Below are 16,229 nucleotides of genomic sequence, written 5' to 3' on the forward strand. Positions count from 1 at the left end.
TATGAGAAAAACAGTTTTGTTGGTAAGAGTGAAGCTGCCATCCCATTGTAGAATAATCTCCAGTTTCTCACAGCAGTGGATGGTGATCAGGCAGTCAGGTAACCTCTGCAAAAACCTGAGAAAACCACCTAAATGACAGTTGATTATGAGAGTCATATGCTTACATTGGCCCACTAGTTTATTTATATCATTTTGCTTTGTTTGTCGGAGAAGGCAATGGCACCCCACTCCAGTACTCTTGCCTGGGAAATCCCATGGATGGAGGAGCGTTGTAGGCTGCAGTCCATGGGGTCGCGAAGAGTCGGATACGACTGAGCGACTTCACTTTCACTTTTCACTTTCATGCATTGGAGAAGGAAATGGCAAGCCACTCCAGTGTTCTTGCCTGGAGAATCCCAGGGACGGGGGAGCCTGGTGGGCTGCCGTCTCTGGGGTCGCACAGAGTCGGACATGACTGAAGTGACTTAGCAGCAGCAGCTTTGTTTGTGCTTAGATTAATTCTGCCACTATTAACACACAGTAATTTTTATCCTCCTGTCAGTTTCAACTGATTCCCCACTTTATTTAACTAATGTTCATTCTATAAACAATTTCTCATTCAGTTTTTGCCATAAGCACTTTGTCTCCCTCATCCTTAACTGGCATGCTAAGCAAAAGAATATACAATAATTCTACCTCAACTTTGTGTTCTCAACCTACTTGTACTGTATGTGTACATATTTGCTGCTCCAATTCCCCTTTTCATCAGTCTTACCTTGCTTTGCCCCAAGAACACTTGCTTGAACTTCATCTAATTCACAATATTGTGCAAAATTCACAATCAATATTGTGATTCAGTTACACATATATACATTTTTCAGATTATTTTCCATTATAGGTTATTACATGATATTGGATATAGTTCCCTATGTTGTTTGGTAGATCCCTTTTGTTTATCTATTTTATATAATAGTGTATATATGTTAATCCCAACCTCTTAATTATTTTATCTCCCACTTGACTTTCCCCTTGGGTAACCATAAATTGTTTTCTATGTCTGATTTTATTTCTGTTCTGTATATAAGTTAATTTGTATTATTTTTTAGATTACACATTTAAGTGATATCATATGACATTTGTCCTTGTCTGAATGCCATTTCCTTCTCCAGGGGATCTTCCCGACCCAGGGATCAAACCCAGGTCTCCCGCATTGCAGGCAGATGCTTTACCGTCTGAGCCATCAGGGAAGCCCATAATAATTTCTAGGTCCTCACTTAAGCAAAAGAGAGAAAGGGAGAGAAAAGCCCTTGTCATAAGGGCCTGGGGGTAGTTCACAGAGTCAGAGGAAAAAGCTTTTAGGGGTGCTTATGGTACAAAAAGAAGACTTCCCTAACAGAGTCAAGTGGAGTTTGCTCCTTGCATACGTTCTTAGAAAAGTCAAGGTGAAGACTGAGCCTCAAAGGATAAACATATGTTTTCCAAGATAAAGCCATCTGAGAAGGGGTGATCATAGTAAGTAAACAGCATGAGCAAATGTAAGCAATTTTGGTATTACAAGATATAAATATGGTATGCGTACATGCTAAGTCACTTTAGTCATTTCTGACTCTTTGCAACGCCACGGATTGTAGCCCACCAATCTCCTCTGTCCATGGGATTCTCCAGGCAAGATTATTGGAGTGGATTGCTGTGCACTACTCCAAGGGATTTTCCTGACCAAGGGATTGAACCTGCCTCTCTTATGTTTCCTGCATTGGCAGGAAGGTTCTTTACCACTCGTGCTACATGGGAAGCCCAAATACAGTATCAGCTCACCTCCTTTCAGTTCAGTCGCTCAGTCATGTCCGACTCTTTGCAACCCCATGAATCGCAGCACGCTAGGCCTCCCTGTCCATCACCAGCTCCCGGAGTTCACTCAAACTCACGTCCAACAAGTCAGTGATGCCATCCAGCCATCTCATCCTCGTCGTCCCCTTCTCCTCCTGCCCCAAATCCCTCCCAGCATCAGAGTCTTTTCCAATGAGTCAACTCTTCGCATGAGGTGGCCAAAGTACCGGAGTTTCAGCTTTAGCATCAGTCCTTCCGATGAACATCAGGACTAATCTTTAGGATGCACTGGTTGCATCTCCTTGCAGTCCAAGGGACTCTCAAGAGTTTTCTCCAACACTACAGTTCAAAAGCATCAGTTCTTCATATAACAGGATGTAAATATAAAGGATGTAATATATCCAGTCAAACACTAGGACATGTCAGGAAATAAACTGCAGAAGTCGAAGGAGGGGCTCGTTGTATTATTATTTTGTTGTATTATTAATAGACTCTTTCTAGAGGCAGGTGGCTCTGTGATAAAGAATCCACTGGCCAATGCAGGAAACACAGGTTTGATCCTTCCTTGGTCTGGGGAGACCCCCTGGCGGGGTACAGTTCATAGAGCTGAAAAGAGCTGGACTCAACTGAGCACACATGAGCAATGAGAGTCAGGCAGCCAAGAGGGGTCCACAGAGACCTTTTACACTGGAGAGTGAAAAAGCCATATTAGTGCTATCAAAGGTGATCTTGAAGATGATGATACTGTAGGTGAAGAGAACAGTTAGGAGACTAGGAAGTTCTCTGGGTGAGATGTGATGAAAACCTAAAATTGGGCAGTCACTGGAATAGAAAAGAAGGAAGATATTTTAAAAACATGTAAGAGGTAAAATCCTCAAGAATTTGGCAATTACCCAAATAAGGAAATGAGACAGCAACTGGAAGAATAAAGTGACCAAATTAAAAATATAAAATGTAGGAAGCACCAAAAAGGACAGAAATGGTATGGACCTAACAGAAGCAGAAGATATTAATAAGAGGTCGCAACAATACACAGAAGAACTATACAAAAAATATCTTCATGACCCAGATAAGCACGATGGTGTGATCACTCACCTAGAGGCAGACTTCGTGGAATGTGAAGTCAAGTGGGCCTTACGAACCATCACTACCAACAAAGCTAGTAGAGGTGATGGAATTCCAACTGAACTATTCAAATCCTAAAAGATGATGCTGTGAAAGTGCTGTACTCAACATGCCAGCAAGTTTGGAAAAGTCAACAGTGGCCAGAGGACTGGATAATGTCAGTTTTCATTTCAATCCCAAAGAAAAGCAAAGCCAAAAAATGTTCAAACTACGTCACAGATGTACTCATCTCACACGATAGCAAAGTAATGCTCAAAATTCTCCAAGCCAGCCTTCAACAGCATGTGAACTGTGAAATTCTAGAAGTTCAAGCTGGTTTTAGGAAAGTCAGAAGAACCAGAGATCAAATTGCCAACATCTGTTGGATCACTGAAAAAGTGAGATAGTTCCAGAAAAACAGCTATTTCTGCTTTATTGACTATACCAAAGCCTTTGAATGTGTGGATCACAACAAACTGTGGAGAATTCTTAAAGAGATGGGAATACCAGACCACCTTACCTACCTCCTGAGAAATCTGTATGTGGGTAAAGAAGCAACAGTTAGAACTGGACATGGAACCTCAGACTGTTTCCAATTGGGAAAGGAGTACGTCAAGGCTGTTTATTGTCACATCATTTACTTAACTTCTATGCAGAGTACATCATACAAAATGCCAGGCTGGATGAAGCATAAGCTGGAATCAAGATTGCCAGGAGAAATATCACTAACTTCAGATATGAAGATGATACCGCCCTTATGGCAGAAAGCAAAGAAGAACTAAAGAGCTGCTTGATAAAACTGAAAGAGGAGAGTGAAAAAGCTGACTTAAAACTCAACATTCAGAAAACTAAGATCATCGCATCTGGTCCCATCACTTCATGGCAAATATATGGGGAAACAGTGGAAATAGTGTCAGACTTTATATTTGGGGGCTCCAAAATCACTGCAGATGGTGACTGCAGCCATGAAATTAAAAGACGCTTACTCCTTGGAAGAAAAGTTATGACCAACCTAGATAGCATATTCAAAAGCAGAGACATTACTTTGCCAACAAAGGTCCATCTAGTCAAGGCTATGGTTTTTCCAGTGGTCATGTATGGATGTGAGAGTTGGACTGTGAAGAAAGCTGAGCATTGAAGAATTGATGCTTTTGAACTGTGGTGTTGGAGAAGACTCTTGAGAGTCCCTTGGACTGCAAGGAGATCCAACCAGTCCATCCTAAAGGAGATGAGTCCTGGGTGTTCATTGGAAGGACTGATGCTAAAGCTGAAACTCCAGTACTTTGGCCACCTCATGCGAAGAATTGACTCACTGGAAAAGACTCTGATGCTGGGAGGGATTAGGGGCAGGAGGAGAAGGGGACGACAGAGGATGAGATGGCTGGATGGCATCACCGATTCGATGGACGTGAGTATGAGTAAACTCTGGAGTTGGTGATGGACAGGGAGGCCTGGCATGCTGCAGTTCATGGGGTTGCAAAGGGTTGGACACGACTGAGCGACCAAACTGAACTGAACTGAAAATCGCTGCAGATGGTGACTGATGCCATTGCTCCTTGGAAGAAAAAATACGACCAACCTAGGCAGCATATTAAAAAGCAGAGACATTACTTTGCCGACTAATGTCCATCTAGTAAAAGCTATGGTTTTTCCAGCAGTCATGTATAGATGTTAGAGTTGGACTAAAGAAACCTGAGTGCCAAAGAATTGATGCTTTTGGACTGTGGTGTTGGGGAAAACACGTGAGATTCCCTTGGACTACTAGGAGATCCAACCAGTCAATCCTAAAGGAAATCAGTCATGAATATTCATTGGAAGGACTGATGCTGAAGGTGAAACTCCAATACTCTGGCCACCTCATGGGAAGAACTGACTCATTTGAAAAGACCCTGATCCTGGGAAAGATTGAAGGCAGGAGGAGAAGGGGATGAGAGGATGAGATAGAGGATAGGTAGAGGATGAGATGGTTGGATGGCATCACTGACTCAATGGACATGAGCTAAGTAAACTTGGGGAGTTGGTAATGGACAGGGAGGCCTGGCGTGCTGCAGTCCATGGGGTCGCAGAGTCAGACACGACTGAGTGACTGAACTGAACTGATAATTACTTTCCTCCTTCGTGCATGTCCTGTACACACACTCACATACTCATCAGGATGCAGAAGGATCTGATTCATCAAGCTTTCTACATTTGGAAGAAGAGACCAACGTCACTATATATAGACAAAGTTAAGTGAGTAAAATTTGTGTTCTCCCTCATTCAAACTCCATTTTACTCTTTAATTCATCTTTAAAATGTACTCTGAAGTGCTTACCAGATGGCCCTTTAAAGCACAGCCAATTTCTTTCTTTAAAATTCTGTGGAACGTAGGTTTGCATTTTATTATTTCCCTTCATCACTTTTTACACTGACCTCTGTTAACACTTTTCAACTTCTTCATTTTAAATCATAATTATGTTTAACTACTGATCACTTACAGTGATCACCACTACATCACATTACAGCTACAGTGATGTAGCTTTAAGATACTAGTGCCCAAAGATGTTTTATTTGCACTTTGATTTTGAATTATTTTTTGAACGAAACCATCCATTCCTATTTGTCTTTTTAGAGAGGTCTCAGAGTGGTCTATCCCCCTTTTTTCCTACTGCTGACTTTGTCTATATTTTAGTCCTTATCCTTTCTTACTTGGACCACTGAATTGCCTCCTAACTGGTCCCCTGACTGCAGACAGGATCCCTTGTAATCCATCCTTCAGAACAGCAAATCTGATCATGGAGTTTTCCTTTGCTTCCAGCTGCCTGTCTACAGCATAGAGTCTAAATCCCTCCTGACAGCGTTTGTGATTACCTTTCAAGCCTTGTCTCGCCAACACAGAGCTCTGCTATAGTCACACAGAAGTGCCCACAGGTTCACCAAGAATTCACATTCTCTCACCTTACAGAGGTTTGAACAGCAAGTTCCCTCTTATTAAAAACCTCACTAGCGCTCCTCCTATTAGATTACTCATTACTTTTATTTCAAGAAGAATCTAAAAAAAAAAGTATTCCCTGCCAGGGAGGCCTTCCTTACCCAACCTAAAGCAGAGTGACAGTACTGACATTTATCTACCTCTGTCATAACTCAGCCCAGCTGTACGTGAATATATCTGTCTGCTGCAGGGCACTGATTCTTTCTAGGGGAGACTGAGCACTAACCATCTTCTGTTGCATCAATGGGGCTTTGTGAAAAAAGCACAAGCAATAAAAATGAGGAGTTATTATACTTTCAAGTAGATAATCTAGTTTTTAATTGAAGCAATATCATTTCTGTGGTTCCAGGGTAGTAAAGTTCTTAAAAGCTTGTCCATCAACATACAGGGCTAACATTACTTTTTAAGACATTTGGGTATAGCAGGTATATTAAAAGAATCTTAAATTTTAAGACTCTCTTAAGTTTTAAGATATTTTGTATAAATATCAACTTCAATTTCACAAGTGTATTACTAGGTTTGATTTATCCTTCAGTCTCTCAGAGTTTTAATGTCTTGACTCAAAAATGTTTATTTTGTAGGTATTTTGTATAAGTCTCTGTGCTAGACCTTGGGAATATCATAAATATTATAATATTTATTTTAGAGGGTTATTATGAAAATAGGCCACCAGATTTTTACAGATCCCAGCAAAACCTTTAACAAATAAATGTCAGTTGTAATGTTGCTGTGGTTATAGCTGTTAAGGAGAACGTGCTAGGGCTTTTGAGGATAAGTCTTCAAGTAGAATGGATATATATATATATATATACACACATATATATATAATTCAATAGCAAGGATGTTATAATAAAATGTGCACGGTAAAGCCATGTTATTTGTTACTGTCATTTAGTACTTCATACACTAATCACAGTTGTCTGGGCTTTAGAGAGCAATGCAAATTACAGAAATCACTGCTACTGCTAAGTCACTTCAGTCGTGTCCAACTCTGTGTGACCCCATAGATGGCAGCCCACCAGGGTCCCCCATCCCTGGGATTCTCCAGGCAAGAACGCTGGAGTGGGATGCCATTTCCTTCTCCAATGCATGAAAGTGAAAAGTGAAAGGGAAGTCGCTCAGTCGTGTCTGACTCTATGCGACCCCATGGACCGCAGCCCACCAGGCTCGTCTGTCCATGGGATTTTCCAGGCAAGAGTACTGGAGTGGGGTGCCATCGCCTTCTCCAACAGAAATCAAAATGGTATATTATTTAGTGGATAAGAAAGTATCTGCTTTTGATTATAACAGTCGAAAATTTCATTTGCTTGATGCAAGAAAATACTCAAATGCAGAAGATGACTTGGGTAGATAGCAAAGCATTTTTTTAAAATAAAAGATTTAAACAGACAAATGCTTCTTTCCTACAATCGTACTGTTACAAAGCAAATAATAGAATATATTGATGTTTTTAGAAACTAACAGTCAAACAGTAAAGAAGTAGTGTGCACTTTCCTCAGAATATATTATCTCATGTCTGTGTTATTTTTTTATCTTTAAAATTGGTTTATTTAGGGAAAGTGCCACTTGGTTGAGCAAGGGCTACTTATCTGATGTGTCAGTCTTTATTTTTGGGAAGTTCTACTATTTGTTTTTTACTCAAATATAGGGTTTTTTTTTTTTCTATAGAAAGTTATATAAATTTCCAAATGACTCTCTGGATCAAATAAATCAGAATGTTTCAATTAGAAAAAGTAACTAATAATCTAAATAGTGGAAAAATGAATTATCATCAATGAATTTTGCATTTTCCAAAACTCTGAAATTTTCTTTTTGCTGGATAAATGAATAAAATGCTAAAACTACTTGGTAGTTTGAATTCTGCAGCATTTTTGTCTACAGAGATTTTGTATTTTATTGGTATCAGTTAAAGTTAGGTGTCTTAAATGTGAAAAAGCTTGCTCTATATAGCATTGGTGCTATGAGAATATATTTAGTGAGTATGTAAAATAGAGTACTTAGTTGTAGTAGCTCTTACTAAAAGCTTTCAAGAGAATGGATAGTCATTACTATTTAGGCTAATAGTAGGAAGTTACTATTACTCATAACTTTTAGCAGAATGGATATTCATTACTATTCAGGGTAGTTTGTGCCAGGTTGCTTAGTCATGTCTGATTCTTTGCATTCCCATAGACTGTAGCCCACTCCACGGACTCTAGCCCACCCCACAGACTGTAGCCCACTCATGGACTCTACTCCACCCCATGGACTGTAGCCCACCAGGCTCATCTGTCGATGGGATTTTGCAGTCAAGGATACTTGAGTGGGCTGCCATTTCCTTCTCCAGGTGATTTTCCCAACCCAGTGATTGAACCCTTCTCTCTTATATCTCCTGTACTGGCATTCGGGTTCTTTACCACTAGTGCCTGGGAAGCCCTAATAGAAGGAAGTTATTTGAGGATTCCCTGGTGGTACAGATGGTAAAAAATCTGTCTGCAATGCAGGAGACTTGGGTTGGATCTCTGGGGTCACAAAGAGTCAGACATGACTCAGCAACTAACACTTCAAATCACTTCAGGAAGTTATTTATTGTAAACAATACCATTTTTTCCCTCATACTTATAAATATGGTTTGATCACTATCCCTAATTTTTATTTCCTCATATATCAAAAGATTGAATTATTTTACATAATTTTATGACTTCTTCATAAAAAATCAATTCTCCCATGGCCCAACTCTTTTTACTTTGACCGAACTTTTCATTTCCCCTAACCCTTAGTACGGAGAAGGCAATGGCACCCCACTCCAGTACTCTTGCCTGGAAAATCCCATGGACAGACGAGCCTGGTAGGCTGTGGTCCATGGGGTCTCAAAGAGTCGGACATGACTGAGCGACTTCCCTTTCACTTTTCACCTTCATGCATTGGAGAAGGAAATGGCAACCCACTCCAGTGTTCTTGCCTGGAGAATCCCAGGGACAGGGGAGCCTGTGGGCTGCCATCTATGGGGTCCCACAGAGTCGGACATGACTTAAGTGACTTAGCAACCCTTAATAACCCTGGAGAAGGAAATGGCAACCCACTCCAGTATTCTTGCCTGGAGAATATCATGGACAGAGAAAGCCTGGCAGGCTACAGTCCATGGGATGGCAAAGAGTCAGACATGACTGAGCAACTAACACAACCCTTAATAAAGTTACAGAGAAGAATCTACTGTCAACCCTTTATATCTGTTTCTTTGGTTCTTTTACATTTTTATTTCTCAAAGTAATTTTGTGTTGCCTTTACAATTTATTTATATTTAAATCTTGGTCTGTCAAGATTTAGTCTTCCCTCATCCGGACGGAGGAGCCTGGTAGGCTACAGTCCATCGGCTTGCTAAGAGTCAGACACGACTGAGCGACTTCACTTTCTCTTTTCACTTTCATGCATTGGAGAAGGAAATGGCAACCCACTCCATTGTTCTTGCCTGGAGAATCCCAGGGACGGGGGAGCCTGGTGGGCTGCCGTCTATGGGGTCGCACAGAGTCGGATACGACTGACGCGACTTAGCAGCAGCAGCAGCAGCCTTCCAATATAATTATGTCACAATCATGATAGAACTAATATTTGGCATGCACATCAATGTGACTTATATTGCTCACTTCTGAGACCAGTGAGTATTTCATGGAGTTCTTAAAGAATTTTCCCCCTAAAATTATTACTTTGTTTTACAATTTGCTTAGCTTTCTATGTACCTATTCCTAAGTGTTCCCAAAATTTCCACGTGTATTAACCCCTCTGAAGGGCATTTTTTACTTAGCTAGATACTAACTCCTGTCAATTTCTTTCTTCCCCTTCCACACTAACACCTCACTCATCATCCACCTATAGTTAGAACTGTCAATATTTTTCTAGACCATCTTTTTCTACATATTCTCTCTGCCTACTGCATAACTACTGTCTTTAGAGTCTCCTCATTTCATCATTGATATCCCCACCATTCTTTTCTCTACCCTTCTTGTCTCTTGGTTCCCAAGTTGTGTGTGTGTGCATGTTGGGTGGTAAGTGTACGCATGAGTGTGGTTTATTCTCTATGTTGGTGGAACATATCTTCAAGTAACTTCCAGATAGGTAGCATGGAGACCTAAAATTTTCTGAGAACTAGACATCCCAACGGAGAAGGCAATGGCAACCCACTCCAGAACTCTTGCCTGGAAAATCCCATGGACAGAGGAGCCTGGTAGGCTGCAGTTCATGAGGTCGCTAAGAGTCAGACATGACTGAGCGACTTCACTTTCACTTTTCACTCTCATGCATTGGAGAAGGACATGGCAACCCACTCCAGTGTTCTTGCCTGGAGAATCCCAGGGATGGGGGAGCCTGGTGGGCTGCCGTCTCCGGGGTCGCACGGAGTTGGACACGACTGAAGCGACTTAGCAGCAGTAGCAGCACACATCCCAAACTAATTTTATTCAACCCTTACACTTAATGAGTAGTTTGTGGATAGAATTTTAGTTTATATTCTCTTCTACTTGGAATTTCAAGGGCATTACCCATGACTCTCTTTAAAGTGTTTATTATTGCTGTTGATACACTGTATGAATGCTTATCCTTCCTCCTTTGTATGTAATATATTTTAACTATGTAAAATACATAGTTATGTATTTTAATGTATTATGTAATGTATTTTAAACAACTATAAGCTAGTTATTTATAGAAACATTTGGAATCTGCTTTATATCTCTTGCTGTTTTGAGTATAGTAACTTTGTGGAAATTTTTAAAATCAGATAGAACAAGATTTAAAGTTGTTTTATAAGCTGCATAATGCCTATAATATAATTGATATTAATTTTAGTTAACAGGCCATAATCAGCAACAATGTTGATTATTTTCCTTTCTGAAAATTGCAGACAGTTTTGTAAATTTAAAATATTTTTCATGCAAAAGTGCTCTAACGATTAATATTAAAAAAGGATGGAAAGTACAATTGGCAAAAGTCAGGCGATACTAGATTATATATCAGTAGATTTTAACCTTTGCCAATTAATTAGTTGACTCTTGGTGAAGAGTTTCATTGTTCTGGGTCTCTGTTTCTATAACTTTAAAGTGGAAATCGTTATTGTTTATTTATATCCCCTACTGTTTCATGAAAATGAATCAGAAAATGCATTCATGTTTTAAAGGCATTTAGAACAAAGTAAAACTATGTATCTGTAGTATTTATATGTCTTTTTTGTTAATTTTCCACATCTATGCTAAGAGAATATTCTTGGTTTATATTCATTCACTACCCTTTACTATGTTTTAAAGTCCTTGTTTTGATTCAAATATCTCTCTCTCATAAATAAATCAGAGCACTAACTCCCAATGCAAGTATTTCAGGGACTTCTAGGCAATGAAAATTTCCAGAAAATATTAAAAACTGCCATTACAGATATTAACTTCAAAAAGTCTAAAATGTTCTGGGCTTATATTTAGCAATTGCCAATTCTTTGATTTGTGCTTATGGCTAAGAAATGGTCAAGAAATATTAAAGAAATTTAATTCATTTCTAGTGGTCAGTTAATAATCTCTGGTGATGAATCTGTCTCAGGTAAAGACCCTGAATTATTTTTTATTTCAATAATAGACTGTTTTTAGAATATGCTTTATATGTTAAATTCCCAGTGAGTAATCAAGGACTAGAAATCATTACCACTGAATTTTAAACTCAGGTGATTTAGGAAAGCATAATGTCTGGGAAAGCCATCCTTCATGGAGAGGAGGTATTACCATACAAGGGATCACATGAGAATTATTCTGGGAAGAAAAATGGTTTGAAACACTGTAATAAATTATATATATATATATATAATAAATATACTTTTCAAAACAAACTAGAAAATGTAGGACCCTGAAAACATCTTTTCTGTTGGAATGACAAAGGGAAAAAAAGAGGAGCCATTTTAGAAAACATGAGTTTAAAAGTCTTGGGAAAAAGCAGGCCAGGAGTGCTCACTTACATGATAACAGGCGATGACAGGGGGCACTGCAGGCGGACTCTTTACCAGCTGAGCTACCAGAGAAGCCCCAGGGACAATGACAGCTAGCATATACTGAGTATAACCAGTCACGGTACCAAGTACCTTAACCATTTCCATCAATCCTGGCAGCACACACTCATGGCAGATACTATTGTTATTCTTACTTTTGTAGACTAGGAACCAGAGACTTGGAAAATTTGAGTAATGAGTCTAATACCATGCATATGAAAATAGTTATGTTCGTATTAACATTTAAAAATATATACCTTGTCCATGAGTAAGAAAATACTATATGTAAAGATGTCAATTTCCTCAAAACAGTATCTGAATTATAGTATAATTCCAACAAATATTCATGTGCAACTTCCTTTGCTTCTCAACAAAGAGTTTTTTTTTTAAAGATTGAGAAATGGCTAAAAGCAGTCTAATTTAGAAAAACCAAAAATAAAACAAGAATAACAACGAGACAGGCACTGACAGATACAAATAGGATGAAAGGTCAACAAAAGGTTCCATTAAGTCCATTACCAGACATAAACATTCTTGAAAACTCTGAATATGATTGATATGGTATTTCATACTAGTTAGGAAAGGAAAGCTTATTACCTTATCCCCTTATCACATGGATAAAAAATTTTACTTAATTCAATATTACCTTTCACACCATAAAATAGCTAGAAAAAAACAGAAATAATTATGTACCTAGTATCCTCCATGTGGAAAAAGAATATTCAAGCAAATGATTAAAGAAGAAATAAATAAAATTATAAATTTGATCTCACATATTTTGGAATACAAGTTTAGGAATAAAAGTCAGGGATTTAAATTGCCATTTTAAAAGGCTTGGACACAACCTTTTGTTCACATTTATGTTACTCATACCCATGGATTGAACAACCATGGATTGTGTTACAATCTAAGCTTCATCCCCAGTGCTTACCCTAGTGCCATTAACAACAGTATTTGCTGAGGGACTCCTTGGATGTTCTAGTAACATCTGCTACTCTGTTCTAGTTGGGGGTCTTTCAGAATGATTTTGTATTTTTGTCTCTGCAAGCTAATTTTTAAACAACCCAGTTGGACAAGGAAATGAAATTAAATGAAAAATTTACATAGAGCACTTGTATATTCTAATCTACAAAGCCCTGGAGGGATAACTATCATTTACTCCATTTTCTTTTTCCTATTGGGGAAAATATTTGGAGAAAATAATTAAACAAAACAAAACACAACACTTTTTTTGTGTGTGTTTATGAATACAAGGCAAGACAGAGGACTCCAGTTCTGAGACCTATATTTTTTCTTGGTCAGGAAGTCATTTCTGTTCTACACTTGCTTCATGGACTTTACAAAATATGTTCATACACCTAAGAAGGACTCATATTAATCACTGTTACAGTTACATGTAAAAGAGATACCTATATAAAATAGACGAGATACCAGTTAAAATGAGATTTGCATTATTTCTATATAAACCCTTAGGCTTAATAAAACTTCCAATATTAAATCAAGTCTTGATCTCTTTCCCAAACCGCTGCCCTCCCCCCACCACCACATCCTTAGGTTGACATACTTTCACATACTCAATTATTTGAAAATACTTGTGAGTAGAATTTAGCATATTACAAAAATAGTAGAGGTTTATTTGTGCTGGCCCATTGAAAATGAAAATTGAGTGATCAAATTCAGGCTTCCAAAGATACTTAAGAGAATAAGTAATTTATTAGGGTTATTTGTTTTTAAATGCACGCAGCCAGGCATATGAAGCCTCATACAGAGTTGAGATCCTAATGCCTCCTGCTAAAGCTTGTGAACATCTGGTTTCTGAGAATAAATGGGTCATGTCAGTCATTATATGTAATGTACATGGATACCCACCAGCAGAGAATAACACAATTAGAAATTTAAGAAATGTGGCAAAGGGCCAAATTGTCTATTTTGAGTGTATTATAAGTTTTCAAGGTAAGCTGGGGAAACACCAGTATAATTGGAAAGTCTAATTGATTTGATCTAAATCTTTAAAGTGGTCTTGCATAAGCTCTCCCAAGAAGGGCATATTTTATTTGGAGGAATATCACTCTTTTGGATCAGATCTAAATGGCTTTGCCTCATATCCACTTCTAATTTAATAATAGCTACAATTTAAAGAATACTAATCATGTGCCATACATGGTGCTTATTTGCTTTTTACATTGTGCACTTACTTAAACTATGAGCATTCAATTATTCATTAGCAGAAAAAGTTCACAAAAATTACTATTTTCCACTACAACTTAGAATTTCAGAACCTTTGATTGATCTTATATTCTGACACACTGAATTAATCTCACGCTAGGATTAAAATTTATGAGTCAGTGCTGTATAGAAGATGAAACATTATTAGAAAAAAATGACTAAGAGGAAAACAGATTAAAAAAATCAGAACTCATAATAAGTTGACTTGTTCAATAAGTAGTACTTAGAATTCAACATTAATATTAAAACAAAAACATACAAACAAACAAACAAATCTGTATAGCAAACAGATTCAACCAAAATCCAGGATAGTAAATTTTAACTTACCTTCAGTGTCTGCTAGTCCTATGCCTACTCCTGTCTGTTTTATAGGCTCTTGCCCATTCTGTCCCATCTTTCCTCTGTTTAGAAAGGAAATGAAAGTTTATATACTTCAATTACGATCTTAAATGCAAACGTGAAGTCTAAGTTTGAAAAAATAGAATGTGACATTATATATTCAGACCTGCAACAAATTACTTGAATGGCAAATATAAACATAATAAATTGATTCCCATCATGTTAATTTTAAAGTGGATATTTGTTCATTATTCCTATTTAGGCTAAACATTGTACCTCAAAATTCAGTGTTTTATTCACAGATTCATTTGTCAAAGATCAGACCATCATGAAATCTTCTAATTTTGTTTTGGAATGGGGATTTTTTTTTTTCTTACCATTTTTAATTCAGGAAGGAGGGTTTTTTAGATCTACACTTTGTTATGATGAGTTGTATAGATCTTTTGGTGAGAAGGGAAATTTTGAATTGAATAACTTAAAATAATATTGAAACAATATGGATGTTTATTTCTTTCAGATCCTTCCTGAGTGTAGCTTATTGGCTTTTGAAGTCATCCTGCTTGGTCTTTACTTCTGGCTCTACTACTTTATGCTGTCATTTAAGGTAAATCTACTTATCTTGTGAAGACTATTTCTTCTTTTGTAATTTAAGGATAGTAACACGAGTTACCCCTTGGTTGTGAGAAAATCACATGGAAAATGAATATAACTGCTTAGCACAGTGACTGAAACAGCATAATATTCAATAAATATAAAGTGCTGATAGGTAGTTGCATACATAATGGCTTTAGAATTCAGCCAATGGCTGCAAACCAGTTTTAGTTTTGGCCTTCAACTTCTTGGAAGGCCAAACAGATGAAGAACTCAGGAGACTTTGAGCTCTGTGAGTTCAGAATATTGATAATGTAACTGCCAAAAGACTATAGGCACTTCTTGTTTCTTCAGAGAAAAAGCTACATGGGATACAAAAGATTCTGAAATTGCCCTTATATGTAATTATATGAGATGTTCTAAAAAGATGGACTAAAAAGGTTTAAGTGTTTTAAATAAAGGTGCTTGATCAAAGAAATGTCTTGATATTATACTTTCCAGACAATAATTCTAACATGGCAGTATTTACTAACAATTCATTTTTATTCTCACAAAAATATTTAATTTGCCCAACCAGTGAAAATGTAACCATCCTTATTTCTTAAGAATCCAGTTTTATCTTACTTGAAAACTGCTCTAAAGATCCTCTTATCATTTTACTGAAATGGTTCTGTACATAATGAAAGAGGAACTGATATAAATTCAACAATTATTTTACCTTAAAAGCCATTATATTGTTCCAGTATAACAATCCTAGGTCAAAGTTTTAAGCACACATTTTTAATAATTGATATTGTGAAGGATAAAGTTAGAAATGTTAGAAATTATATATTATATATATATGTCTGCATCTGAATATGTACAAAAGTCTTGATTAAGCAATGTACAAAACTTCAGCTTGTGTAATTACTTCAGTGAGATCACAACAAAGAGTTGATAAGTTAAAAAAATTAACTTTGCTGTATCTGCTACTATTACACAGGGAGAAAGCCTAACAGTAGCAATCTTACCTTTAGCAGTACCCTGTATTAGTAGAGCTGGCCAAAACACAACCTGTTATTGAGCCATACTCAGGTGAAAGTGAGAAACATTTTAGCAGTGCTAATCTAGTAGATCAGAGTGCTAAAAAACTACTATTCTATTCTATGCCAGACTTTAACAAAATAAGTATAATTTTCAGTAATTGCGACAAGAATT

The 16,229-nt window shown here is 37.5% G+C and overlaps 1 protein-coding gene across 1 annotated transcript in view; it reads right to left on the bottom strand.

Moving 5' to 3' along the window:
• PCLO (piccolo presynaptic cytomatrix protein) overlaps positions 1-16,229 on the bottom strand; it is a 378,440-nt gene that overhangs the window by 22,393 nt on the left and 339,818 nt on the right. The window contains exon 22 of the mRNA XM_018047285.1: positions 14,430-14,503. Within this exon, the coding sequence (XP_017902774.1) occupies positions 14,430-14,503 (74 nt within the window). The remainder of the gene's footprint in view (positions 1-14,429; positions 14,504-16,229) is intronic.

Source organism: Capra hircus, chromosome 4, assembly GCF_001704415.2.
Source record: "Capra hircus breed San Clemente chromosome 4, ASM170441v1, whole genome shotgun sequence".
Taxonomy (NCBI): domain Eukaryota; kingdom Metazoa; phylum Chordata; class Mammalia; order Artiodactyla; family Bovidae; genus Capra; species Capra hircus.